The sequence below is a fragment of the Nymphalis io genome, chromosome 18 (assembly GCF_905147045.1).
Source record: "Nymphalis io chromosome 18, ilAglIoxx1.1, whole genome shotgun sequence".
Classification (NCBI taxonomy): Eukaryota; Metazoa; Arthropoda; class Insecta; order Lepidoptera; family Nymphalidae; genus Nymphalis; species Nymphalis io.
In genome coordinates, this window is record NC_065905.1 from 874,103 (window position 1) to 887,111 (window position 13,009).

The 13,009-nt window shown below is 39.2% G+C and overlaps 2 protein-coding genes across 2 annotated transcripts; both read left to right on the forward strand.

Moving 5' to 3' along the window:
• The first annotated feature begins 3,077 nt into the window (after positions 1–3,077).
• LOC126775256 (cytochrome P450 3A19-like) lies at positions 3,078–4,065 on the forward strand. Its single transcript, XM_050497061.1, is given in 2 exon segments — positions 3,078–3,746; positions 3,864–4,065. Coding segments are annotated over 2 exon segments (825 nt in total). The 5' UTR covers positions 3,078–3,091; the 3' UTR covers positions 4,034–4,065.
• A 5,451-nt stretch (positions 4,066–9,516) lies between these two features.
• Positions 9,517–11,223, forward strand: LOC126775245 (cytochrome P450 6B2-like). Its single transcript, XM_050497043.1, has 2 exons — positions 9,517–10,904; positions 11,022–11,223. Exons 1-2 carry the CDS (start codon positions 9,536–9,538, stop codon positions 11,189–11,191), a joined length of 1,539 nt encoding a protein of 512 aa, XP_050353000.1. The 5' UTR covers positions 9,517–9,535; the 3' UTR covers positions 11,192–11,223.
• The last annotated feature ends 1,786 nt before the right edge of the window (positions 11,224–13,009 follow it).

Below are 13,009 nucleotides of genomic sequence, written 5' to 3' on the forward strand. Positions count from 1 at the left end.
TTACGTACGCTAGAAGACCACCTGTGGACCGTTTTGGTCGAAACCCGTACTGACGATCATTAATTAGACAGTGATCTTCTAGGTAATGGATCAGTTGGTTGTTTAAAATCCGTTCCATCACCTTACAAAGTATTGAGGTGATAGCTATTGGCCGATAATTTGCTGGGTCAAACCGATCCCCTTTTTTGGGAACCGCTTGCACATTAGCTCTTCTCCAAGCCTCCGGTACACATCCCGAAGAGAGAGAAAGTTGGAACAGGCGCGTTAACACAGGAGACAGCTCCACTGCGCACTTCTTCAGCACCATGGCTGGTATTCCATCGGGACCGCTAGCTTTCCGTACATCAAGTGATTGCAGCTCCGCACGCACATCACGTTGCCTGATTTTGATGTCAGGCATCGTATGGCCACATGAAGGTATTGTAGGTGGCAGCGCACTACAATCATCGATCACAGAGTTGTCGGCAAAGAGTTAAGCCAGGAGGTCGGCTTTCTCCTGCGGACTGTGAGCTAGCGATCCGTCCGGATTTCTGAGCGGTGGCAGCGAAGGTTGGCAGAAATTGTTTTGCACAGACTTGGTCAGACGCCAGAAGCTACGGGAGCCCCTAGGATGCGAAATAAGGTCATGACCAATCTGTACAATGCGCTGTGCATCCGCTCTCGTGTATGCCTTCCTACAGGACTTGGAATTTTTATTGTAGTTTGCTTTCAGTGAGTCAATGTTAGATGCCCTGCTAATGCAGCCGTTGATCCACTTGCGATATGCCACCTGCTTAGATGATACAGCATCGGTACATTCACGAGTGAACCAACGGTTACGCGTACCCCTATTGATGAGATCTGAGCTAGGAATGTAGTATTCCATTCCTAACATGATCTCATCAGCAACAGCAGCGGCACTAGCTGTCGGGTCATTCCCACTGAAGCAACGTTCCTTCCAAGGGACTGACGCATAGTAATCGCGCATCGGTATGCGGTTGGGACGGTTCCCAATCTGCCGACTTATAGTGCCAAACGCGATGTTTGCATACCGCTGATGGCGGTAGCTTGGCCTCTGGCACTTTGGTAGATATAAGGCCGTGATCCGAAGAACCGAGTGGAGCTTGAACCACAACCTGATATTCCACCGGGTGAGAAGTCAGCAGAAGATCCAGTAGAGAAAGCGCTTGCCCATCAATGTCTGGGATCCTGGTGGGCTGATCAACCAGTTGGGTCAAGTCGTGTGTGAGAGCAAAAGCATGAGCAGTTCTTCCAGCATGGTCAGTTTTGAGGGATTTCAACCATGATTCATGGTGAGCATTAAAATCCCCCAAAAACACCAATACCGCGTTAGGAAACTGCTCTTGCGCAGCATCTGCCACCCGACTAAGATGGTCAAATAATCGGCTTGTCTCCAAGTCACCATTGTGGGATCTGTAGAGGCACACGTAGACTCGACTCTGACTAACCAGGCCCACACATACCACCAACATGGAGAAGGAGGGGTCCTCTAAGCAGCGCAGTCGGTGACAGCAAACATCCATCCTGACGAACAAGCATACTCCGGCTTTCGCTTTGAAGGATTCTTCAAGCGTGTAGCCGGAATAATTAAGGTAGCTGGTATCGGCAGGGCGGAGTATTTGCGTCTCCGTGAGAAACAACATTGCTGGCCGTGCTGTCTCGAGATGTTGGTAGACAGCGTTGAGGTTATTGTGGAGTCCACGGATGTTAGAGAACTCGACCTCAAATAACGAGGGTATGGTGGGGGGGTGCAACGCTGTATGACCGTTATTTCTGTTTTGTTGCGCTACCATTTGGGAAAAAAAATGGAAAAGAGACGTGAAGCGAGCGACGTATTGCCACGATAGGGATGGGCAAAGTGTGGAGGCGTGTTTCCCCAAGTGGTGGCCAAAAGGAAAAATACACTGACCCGCCGGACGGAAGGGCCCCCGGCGGCCACTTCCGGGGGGGTCCCCGGAAGTGGCCGCCGGGACCCCACCTTCCGGTCACTAACCGGCACGACAGTCCACCCCGAGATTATGCATGGCCTGGTGGCGCAGCCTCTCGAGCTGGTTAGGCACGCTCGGGCCCCTGTACTATGCCACGGGCGGCCAGCGGAACAGCCGTTTCTTCGGGTCTCCCTGTCCGGCAGGTCAATACAGTTTCCCCCGGCATTGGTTCAACAGCCGTCTCCATTGGACCAACACCCATCGCGGCAATACTCGCTCGGGCTCTAGCTGTACGCTGGCTGACCTCGAAACGCGGCTGCAAGCCACTTCACGAGTTTATCACCATGCGTACGGTGGTAACAAGCCAGGCGGATTTTAACATCCTACCACCAAATGAGCAGATGGTCGCTCAGATATCCCTTAGTCGCCTCTTACGACACCCATGGAAACGAGAGGGGCAGTGAAATGAATTCTTTCTCAGTCACTACACGGATAGATTTATTATTCGTTATCTGTATAGTTCTAAGGTATAGATATATTTCGAGTAAAAAATGCATATAAAACAAAAAAAAACTGATTGAAATTTTAAAATTACTAAGCTAATGCACAGCCTTAATAAAATTAAAAGTTTGAATAAAAACTTTTTATTTAACTTATTTAATTGAAATATAATTTTATTCGTATTTCGAACTATTTTACTCGTCGTCATTTTAATATGTTTTTGTGGCAGAATCCATTAAGAATTAATAACAGATTGACTTCTAATTCGGACTTAAAAATAAGGTATTCCGTGGAATTTTATAATTGGTTGGAGTCATTTTTTAGTGAGGTTACATACGTAGCGTGCTGTGATCGAAAAAATAATGAGGGTCTGGGCAGCGTAGTACCAATTATTACCAAGAGTTTCTAATACTTAAAAAAATACCCGATCGCGTACACGGTTTTTTTTTTATAAATAATAATTAAAGCTAAGCGAAGCTCGGTCGCCAAAATATGATAATGAATACAAACGCTACTATTTTTTTCGTATTATTTTTATCTCGACAGCGTCAAAATTCGCCATAAATCGGCTGTCAACATTTCACGAGTAAGTAATATAGCAACTCAGGTCTTATTTTGAGGTACTTATTTAAAAATTCTTATTTTACGCATTGGGTTTCCAGATGTTCGACGACAGAATTGAAAAATTCTTTGGCCACTTATTCAGAGAAACTCGTAAAAATCGTTCCACTGAGACAACTTTAAAGAAAGACTTTGTCGATCTTATTCTGGGCTGGGAAAAGCAACAATACATAACCGGAGACAGTTTTAGCAATAACCAAACGAATGACAAGAAGATATAAATAATTGAAGTGAATGAAGACTTACTTGTAGCACAATGCACTTTATTCTTCGCGGCTGGATTCGAAACAACATCGTCCACAATAAATTACCTTCTGTATGAACTGGCAAAAAATAAACAAGCCCAAGAACGACTCATAGAAGAAGTGGATGCATACTTTAAAAAACATGGTGATATTAAGTACGAATGTATAACTGAGTTGCCATATATTGAAGCATGTATTGAAGAAGCACTTCGTCTTTACCCGGTGTTACCTGTCATCACCAGAGAAGTGATGAATAGCTACACGCTGCCAACTGGGCTGCGCCTTCAGAAAGGTGATCGCGTACATATACCTATTGATTACATCCATCGGCAACCGGAGAACTTCCCGGATCCTACGGTATACCGTCCCGAACGATTCTTTGGTGATGAGAAGAAGAAAATCAAACCATACACCTACATGCCATTCGGTGAAGGTCCAAGAGTTTGTATTGGTAAATATTAAACGTTTTTTATTTCGACTTATCTTAATAAAAGATATATTTAACAATATTTCTTTTCATTTTATATAAGGTCATTATATCAAATATTTATTTTTATTTTTCTTCCAGGTGCTCGTTTTGCAAGAATGGTTATGTACGCTGGGCTCTTGACTATATTCAGGAAGTATAGGACTGAGCTTGGAGATAACATGCCCGATACTTTGGAATTTAAGCCAGTGTCTCCTGTACTCCAAGCTACAATAAATATGTATGTCAAATTCATTCCTCGTGAAATTTGATCAAGCAATCAGTAGATAAATTGTATTTTTTATTTAGTTTTTAAATAACTTAATTACGTTCCATAGATTTTATACGATAAACAAAAAATTCAAACCTTTATATAAACTCAATTAAGTGTTTCATGATTTAAACATTAAGGTAACGAGTGTTGACAGTCTTCAAAGTCATTCCATTTGAACATAAGGAGGAGAACATGTAGTTTTAAAACTTTTAGGTACATATTTTATGTGCTGCGTTATCAATTTCCGCTTGATTCTTTTTAACAAAGCATTGAGAGCTGATTTAGTTAAAAAGTTCACATTACATATTTTTACTTTTATTTTATTTGTCAGTACATTCTATTGATAAACACACTTTGATAATTTAAAAACTAAACTTTATGAAGATAAATAAACTCGTTCGACATGATATGAAACAAATCAATCTATAACTTTATAAAATATTTTTGTTTAAGCAATTTATATATGTATACTATATCATGGCATACTAGTCGATTAACCTTTAGATCCAAGGAAAAATTTATTTCTCCTCTTTCCACAGTTAAATATAGAAAATAACTATTCAAACTCGACTAATTAAGGATCGCTGCCAAATGCATATCTTTGACACGTTTTATTATATTTATATTCATTCCTTCGTCTAATCTTTGTTGCTATATTTATGAATTGTTAAATGTTAATAGCTATAATATATTTAGATTTAAGGTAGGGAACGCTTTGTGTGAAAAGGTGAGTTCTTGGAGGATATACCTTTGGAAATGCAACCATCGCCTTTCTATTTCTTTGTTTTATTTAAAATTTGTAAACTATTAAGTACACGATCTGATAAAAAAAGTCGCTGAGTTTCTTTCACCGGTTCTTAGGTCAGGGTTATGTTCTTTTCCGTACCGGTGATAGTTTTTAATGTAACAATCAATATTTATTTATATTTAAATCTTCTTCTTATTAAATCTATTGAATAAATGAATTTGAATTGAATGTGTAACGATATTAAGATACTAATTATAATTTTATTGTTTTGTTTTTGATCAATGTCAACCGTTGAAATTATAATTTACACACAGTAAATAAAATCGTTTTTTTTTTACTTTAATAAAACCTAAAATTACTGCAATACCTTTTACGACTGAAACTTCAATACGCCGTTCAACGTAGACGTTTTTAGGTGAGATATTATTACGGTTAAACCGCTGACGTATAAAATAACATAAGCCAAAACAATAGAAAAAATAAACACAACGCGTTAGGTATAACTATTTGACAAATGTTATTTCAATGTCTCGACTGGCTGACTCGACTGCTATTAGTCATAGACACTCAAAATTCGAAGGTTACCTATATTATGTAATTAAAAAAAAACCTGTTTTTACAACGCCGCGATTCCATTTTATACTTACATAACAAGCAAGTTAAGATGATATTTTATTATGGTAAATAATGCTATGTCATGGTTATAAGGCAAGACTTTTATCACAGTATATATTATGTATAAATATAATATTAAAATTCGGTCTTATAATGATAATGTATTTATAAACAGTTCTTCTTAATCTAGCATAATAAAAAATTTGCATTTAATGACTCAGAAATTTTTTATCAAATTTTATTTTTAAAAGTCATTTATTGACGTGCTTATATTTGGAACACAAATTAAGCGCATGATAAATCAGCGGTGGTAGCTCGAATTTATACCTAGGCCTACAAGGCACCTGCCTTATTTATTTTATTTTATTATTGATGTATCAATTGTGTTATTAAGAATATTTAAGCAAGAGCAAGCTGATCTCCTGGCTAAACTCTTTGCCGACAATTCCGTCATCGATGATTGTAGTGCGCAGCCACCAACAATACCTTCATGTGGCCACACGATGCCTGACATCAAAATCAGGCAACGTGATGTGCGTGCGGAGCTGCAATCACTCGATATACGGAAAGCTAGCGGTTATTTATAGAATTGTGAAGCGCAACCATCAACTAAAACACGAAGGCTACGCTTGTGTAGGAAGCTGGCAATCCAGGTGCATAGCTGAGCAGGCAGACTATATGCCGGTAGCTTGGAGAGAAGACTTCTGTGCCAGACCCTGTCGAAAGCCTTGGAGATATCAAGGCTGACAGCCAACGATTCTCCACGCTTGTCGTAGCTTAACCCCAGAGGTGTGTTACGTACGCTAGAAGACCACCTGTGGACCGTTTTGGTCGAAACCCGTACTGACGATCATTAATTAGACAGTGATCTTCTAGGTAATGGATCAGTTGGTTGTTTAAAATCCGTTCCATCACCTTACAAAGTATTGAGGTGATAGCTATTGGCCGATAATATGCTGGGTCAAACCGATCCCCTTTTTTGGGAACCGCTTGCACATTAGCTCTTCTCCAAGCCTCCAGTATACATCCCGAAGAGAGAGAAAGTTGGAACAGGCGCGTTAACACAGGAGACAGCTCCACTGCGCACTTCTTCAGCACCATGGCTGGTATTCCATCGGGACCGCTAGCTTTCCGTACATCAAGTGATTGCAGCTCCGCACGCACATCACGTTGCCTGATTTTGATGTCAGGCATCGTATGGCCACATGAAGGTATTGTAGGTGGCAGCGCACTACAATCATCGATCACAGAGTTGTCGGCAAAGAGTTAAGCCAGGAGGTCGGCTTTCTCCTGCGGACTGTGAGCTAGCGATCCGTCCGGATTTCTGAGCGGTGGCAGCGAAGGTTGGCAGAAATTGTTTTGCACAGACTTGGTCAGACGCCAGAAGCTACGGGAGCCCCTAGGATGCGAAATAAGGTCATGACCAATCTGTACAATGCGCTGTGCATCCGCTCTCGTGTATGCCTTCCTACAGGACTTGGAATTTTTATTGTAGTTTGCTTTCAGTGAGTCAATGTTAGATGCCCTGCTAATGCAGCCGTTGATCCACTTGCGATATGCCACCTGCTTAGATGATACAGCATCGGTACATTCACGAGTGAACCAACGGTTACGCGTACCCCTATTGATGAGATCTGAGCTAGGAATGTAGTATTCCATTCCTAACATGATCTCATCAGCAACAGCAGCGGCACTAGCTGTCGGGTCATTCCCACTGAAGCAACGTTCCTTCCAAGGGACTGACGCATAGTAATCGCGCATCGGTATGCGGTTGGGACGGTTCCCAATCTGCCGACTTATAGTGCCAAACGCGATGTTTGCATACCGCTGATGGCGGTAGCTTGGCCTCTGGCACTTTGGTAGATATAAGGCCGTGATCCGAAGAACCGAGTGGAGCTTGAACCACAACCTGATATTCCACCGGGTGAGAAGTCAGCAGAAGATCCAGTAGAGAAAGCGCTTGCCCATCAATGTCTGGGATCCTGGTGGGCTGATCAACCAGTTGGGTCAAGTCGTGTGTGAGAGCAAAAGCATGAGCAGTTCTTCCAGCATGGTCAGTTTTGAGGGATTTCAACCATGATTCATGGTGAGCATTAAAATCCCCCAAAAACACCAATACCGCGTTAGGAAACTGCTCTTGCGCAGCATCTGCCACCCGACTAAGATGGTCAAATAATCGGCTTGTCTCCAAGTCACCATTGTGGGATCTGTAGAGGCACACGTAGACTCGACTCTGACGAACCAGGCCCACACGTACCACCAACATGGAGAAGGAGGGGTCCTCTAAGCAGCGCAGTCGGTGACAGCAAACATCCATCCTGACGAACAAGCATACTCCGGCTTTCGCTTTGAAGGATTCTTCAAGCGTGTAGCCGGAATAATTAAGGTAGCTGGTATCGGCAGGGCGGAGTATTTGCGTCTCCGTGAGAAACAACATTGCTGGCCGTGCTGTCTCGAGATGGTGGTAGACAGCGTTGAGGTTATTGTGGAGTCCACGGATGTTAGAGAACTCGACCTCAAATAACGAGGGTATGGTGGGGGGGTGCAACGCTGTATGACCGTTTTTTCTGTTTTGTTGCGCTACCATTTGGGAAAAAAAATGGAAAAGAGACGTGAAGCGAGCGACGTATTGCCACGATAGGGATGGGCAAAGTGTGGAGGCGTGTTTCCCCAAGTGGTGGCCAAAAGGAAAAATACACTGACCCGCCGGACGGAAGGGCCCCCGGCGGCCACTTCCGGGGGGGTCCCCGGAAGTGGCCGCCGGGACCCCACCTTCCGGTCACTAACCGGCACGACAGTCCACCCCGAGATTATGCATGGCCTGGTGGCGCAGCCTCTCGAGCTGGTTAGGCACGCTCGGGCCCCTGTACTATGCCACGGGCGGCCAGCGGAACAGCCGTTTCTTCGGGTCTCCCTGTCCGGCAGGTCAATACAGTTTCCCCCGGCATTGGTTCAACAGCCGTCTCCATTGGACCAACACCCATCGCGGCAATACTCGCTCGGGCTCTAGCTGTACGCTGGCTGACCTCGAAACGCGGCTGCAAGCCACTTCACGAGTTTATCACCATGCGTACGGTGGTAACAAGCCAGGCGGATTTTAACATCCTACCACCAAATGAGCAGATGGTCGCTCAGATATCCCTTAGTCGCCTCTTACGACACCCATGGGAACGAGAGGGGCAGTGAAATGAATTCTTTCTCAGTCACTACACGGATAGATTTATTATTCGTTATCTGTATAGTTCTAAGGTATAGATATATTTCGAGTAAAAAATGCATATAAAACAAAAAAAAACTGATTGAAATTTTAAAATTACTAAGCTAATGCACAGCCTTAATAAAATTAAAAGTTTGAATAAAAACTTTTTATTTAACTTATTTAATTGAAATATAATTTTATTCGTATTTCGAACTATTTTACTCGTCGTCATTTTAATATGTTTTTGTGGCAGAATCCATTAAGAATTAATAACAGATTGACTTCTAATTCGGACTTAAAAATAAGGTATTCCGTGGAATTTTATAATTGGTTGGAGTCATTTTTTTAGTGAGGTTACATACGTAGCGTGCTGTGATCGAAAAAATAATGAGGGTCTGGGCAGCGTAGTACCAATTATTACCAAGAGTTTCTAATACTTAAAAAAATACCCGATCGCGTACACGGTTTTTTTTTTATAAATAATAATTAAAGCTAAGCGAAGCTCGGTCGCCAAAATGTGATAATGAATACAAACGCTACTATTTTTTTCGTATTATTTTTATCTCGACAGCGTCAAAATTCGCCATAAATCGGCTGTCAACATTTCACGAGTAAGTAATATAGCAACTCAGGTCTTATTTTGAGGTACTTATTTAAAAATTCAGCAAAATTATAAAATTCTGGCGATTTCAATGTTACACAGAGATTTTAGACAGTGAATAACAAAATTCATTTGTAAGACTGGTAACTAAACGCCTTACATATACAGCTTAAAATACTTATATATATAAAGCTTCTAGTATGATAAGAACAAATAAAATAAAATACATATAAATCTTAACTTAAGCGATAACACCGCGCCTTGATTATAAATACGGCTGATATGAACTCGCTATTTAAAGTTCGTGACTACATTTGGTGGCACACAGACGTTCAAAATGATTTCATTAGTAACCGCATTTATCGGTGTTTTGATATTGATTTACGTATTATTAACAAAAAAACATGATTACTGGAAAAAGAAAAATGTTCCATATATAAATCCGAGACTAATTTTTGGCAACTTCCGAGATTTTATACTATTTAAAAAGACTCCTTCTTCAATTTTACGTGAAATTTGTGACCAGTTCCCTGATGAACCATACGTCGGTGTCTTTTATGGTACAGCACCAGCTCTCGTCGTCAAGGATCCTAAAATATTAAAACTGGTGTTGACACAAGACTTCTATTACTTCAATGGTAGAGAAAATACAGACCACGCTAACAGAGAGCCCATTACAACGAATTTGTTTTCAAATGGAGGTGATCATTGGAAAGTATTACGACAGAATTTAACTCCACTTTTCACATCTGCAAAGTTGAAGTATATGTTTCCAACTATCAATGAATGTGCTGAGGAAATGGAAACCTACCTTAAGGATGAAATACAAATTTCGGGGAATATTAATATAAAATCTTTGTTCGCTAGATATTCGATGGAATGTATTATTAGATGTGTTTTTGGGCTAAAAGCGAACACTATGAAAAGAGATAAAGCAATTAATCCCTTTGTTACTATAGGTGAAGCAATTGTTGCATCATCAACTACGGCGGGTTTGAAAAACATTGGTCGAGCCATGTGGCCTGATTTATTTTACGCATTGGGTTTCCAGATGTTCGACGACAGAATTGAAAAATTCTTTGGCCACTTATTCAGAGAAACTCGTAAAAATCGTTCCACTGAGACAACTTTAAAGAAAGACTTTGTCGATCTTATTCTGGGCTGGGAAAAGCAACAATACATAACCGGAGACAGTTTTAGCAATAACCAAACGAATGACAAGAAGATAGAAAGAATTGAAGTGAATGAAGACTTACTTGTAGCACAATGCACTTTATTCTTCGCGGCTGGATTCGAAACAACATCGTCCACAATAAATTACCTTCTGTATGAACTGGCAAAAAATAAACAAGCCCAAGAACGACTCATAGAAGAAGTGGATGCATACTTTAAAAAACATGGTGATATTAAGTACGAATGTATAACTGAGTTGCCATATATTGAAGCATGTATTGAAGAAGCACTTCGTCTTTACCCGGTGTTACCTGTCATCACCAGAGAAGTGATGAATAGCTACACGCTGCCAACTGGGCTGCGCCTTCAGAAAGGTGATCGCGTACATATACCTATTGATTACATCCATCGGCAACCGGAGAACTTCCCGGATCCTACGGTATACCGTCCCGAACGATTCTTTGGTGATGAGAAGAAGAAAATCAAACCATACACCTACATGCCATTCGGTGAAGGTCCAAGAGTTTGTATTGGTAAATATTAAACGTTTTTTATTTCGACTTATCTTAATAAAAGATATATTTAACAATATTTCTTTTCATTTTATATAAGGTCATTATATCAAATATTTATTTTTATTTTTCTTCCAGGTGCTCGTTTTGCAAGAATGGTTATGTACGCTGGGCTCTTGACTATATTCAGGAAGTATAGGACTGAGCTTGGAGATAACATGCCCGATACTTTGGAATTTAAGCCAGTGTCTCCTGTACTCCAAGCTACAATAAATATGTATGTCAAATTCATTCCTCGTGAAATTTGATCAAGCAATCAGTAGATAAATTGTATTTTTTATTTAGTTTTTAAATAACTTAATTACGTTCCATAGATTTTATACGATAAACAAAAAATTCAAACCTTTATATAAACTCAATTAAGTGTTTCATGATTTAAACATTAAGGTAACGAGTGTTGACAGTCTTCAAAGTCATTCCATTTGAACATAAGGAGGAGAACATGTAGTTTTAAAACTTTTAGGTACATATTTTATGTGCTGCGTTATCAATTTCCGCTTGATTCTTTTTAACAAAGCATTGAGAGCTGATTTAGTTAAAAAGTTCACATTACATATTTTTACTTTTATTTTATTTGTCAGTACATTCTATTGATAAACACACTTTGATAATTTAAAAACTAAACTTTATGAAGATAAATAAACTCGTTCGACATGATATGAAACAAATCAATCTATAACTTTATAAAATATTTTTGTTTAAGCAATTTATATATGTATACTATATCATGGCATACTAGTCGATTAACCTTTAGATCCAAGGAAAAATTTATTTCTCCTCTTTCCACAGTTAAATATAGAAAATAACTATTCAAACTCGACTAATTAAGGATCGCTGCCAAATGCATATCTTTGACACGTTTTATTATATTTATATTCATTCCTTCGTCTTATCTTTGTTGCTATATTTATGAATTGTTAAATGTTAATAGCTATAATATATTTAGCTTTAAGGTAGGGAACGCTTTGAGTGAAAAGGTGAGTTCTTGGAGGATATACCTTTGGAAATGCAACCATCGCCTTTCTATTTCTTTGTTTTATTTAAAATTTGTAAACTATTAAGTACACGATCTGATAAAAAAAAGTCGCTGAGTTTCTTTCACCGGTTCTTAGGTCAGGGTTATGTTCTTTTCCGTACCGGTGATAGTTTTTAATGTAACAATCAATATTTATTTATATTTAAATCTTCTTCTTATTAAATCTATTGAATAAATGAATTTGAATTGAATGTGTAACGATATTAAGATACTAATTATAATTTTATTGTTTTGTTTTTGATCAATGTCAACCGTTGAAATTATAATTTACACACAGTAAATAAAATCGTTTTTTTTTTACTTTAATAAAACCTAAAATTACTGCAATACCTTTTACGACTGAAACTTCAATACGCCGTTCAACGTAGACGTTTTTAGGTGAGATATTATTACGGTTAAACCGCTGACGTATAAAATAACATAAGCCAAAACAATAGAAAAAATAAACACAACGCGTTAGGTATAACTATTTGACAAATGTTATTTCAATGTCTCGACTGGCTGACTCGACTGCTATTAGTCATAGACACTCAAAATTCGAAGGTTACCTATATTATGTAATTAAAAAAAAACCTGTTTTTACAACGCCGCGATTCCATTTTATACTTACATAACAAGCAAGTTAAGATGATATTTTATTATGGTAAATAATGCTATGTCATGGTTATAAGGCAAGACTTTTATCACAGTATATATTATGTATAAATATAATATTAAAATTCGGTCTTATAATGATAATGTATTTATAAACAGTTCTTCTTAATCTAGCATAATAAAAAATTTGCATTTAATGACTCAGAAATTTTTTATCAAATTTTATTTTTAAAAGTCATTTATTGACGTGCTTATATTTGGAACAGAAATTAAGCGCATGATAAATCAGCGGTGGTAGCTCGAATTTATACCTAGGCCTACAAGGCACCTGCCTTATTTATTTTATTTTATTATTGATGTATCAATTGTGTTATTAAGAATATTTAAGCAAGAGCAAGCTGATCTCCTGGCTAAACTCTTTGCCGACAATTCCGTC

Coding starts and splice junctions, on each gene's coding strand:
- LOC126775245 (XM_050497043.1), top strand. CDS start 9,536: ATGATTTCATTAGTAACCGCATTTATCGGTGTTTTGATATTGATTTAC. Junction 10,905..11,021: donor AGGTCCAAGAGTTTGTATTG/GTAAATATTAAA, acceptor TTTTTCTTCCAG/GTGCTCGTTTTGCAAGAATG.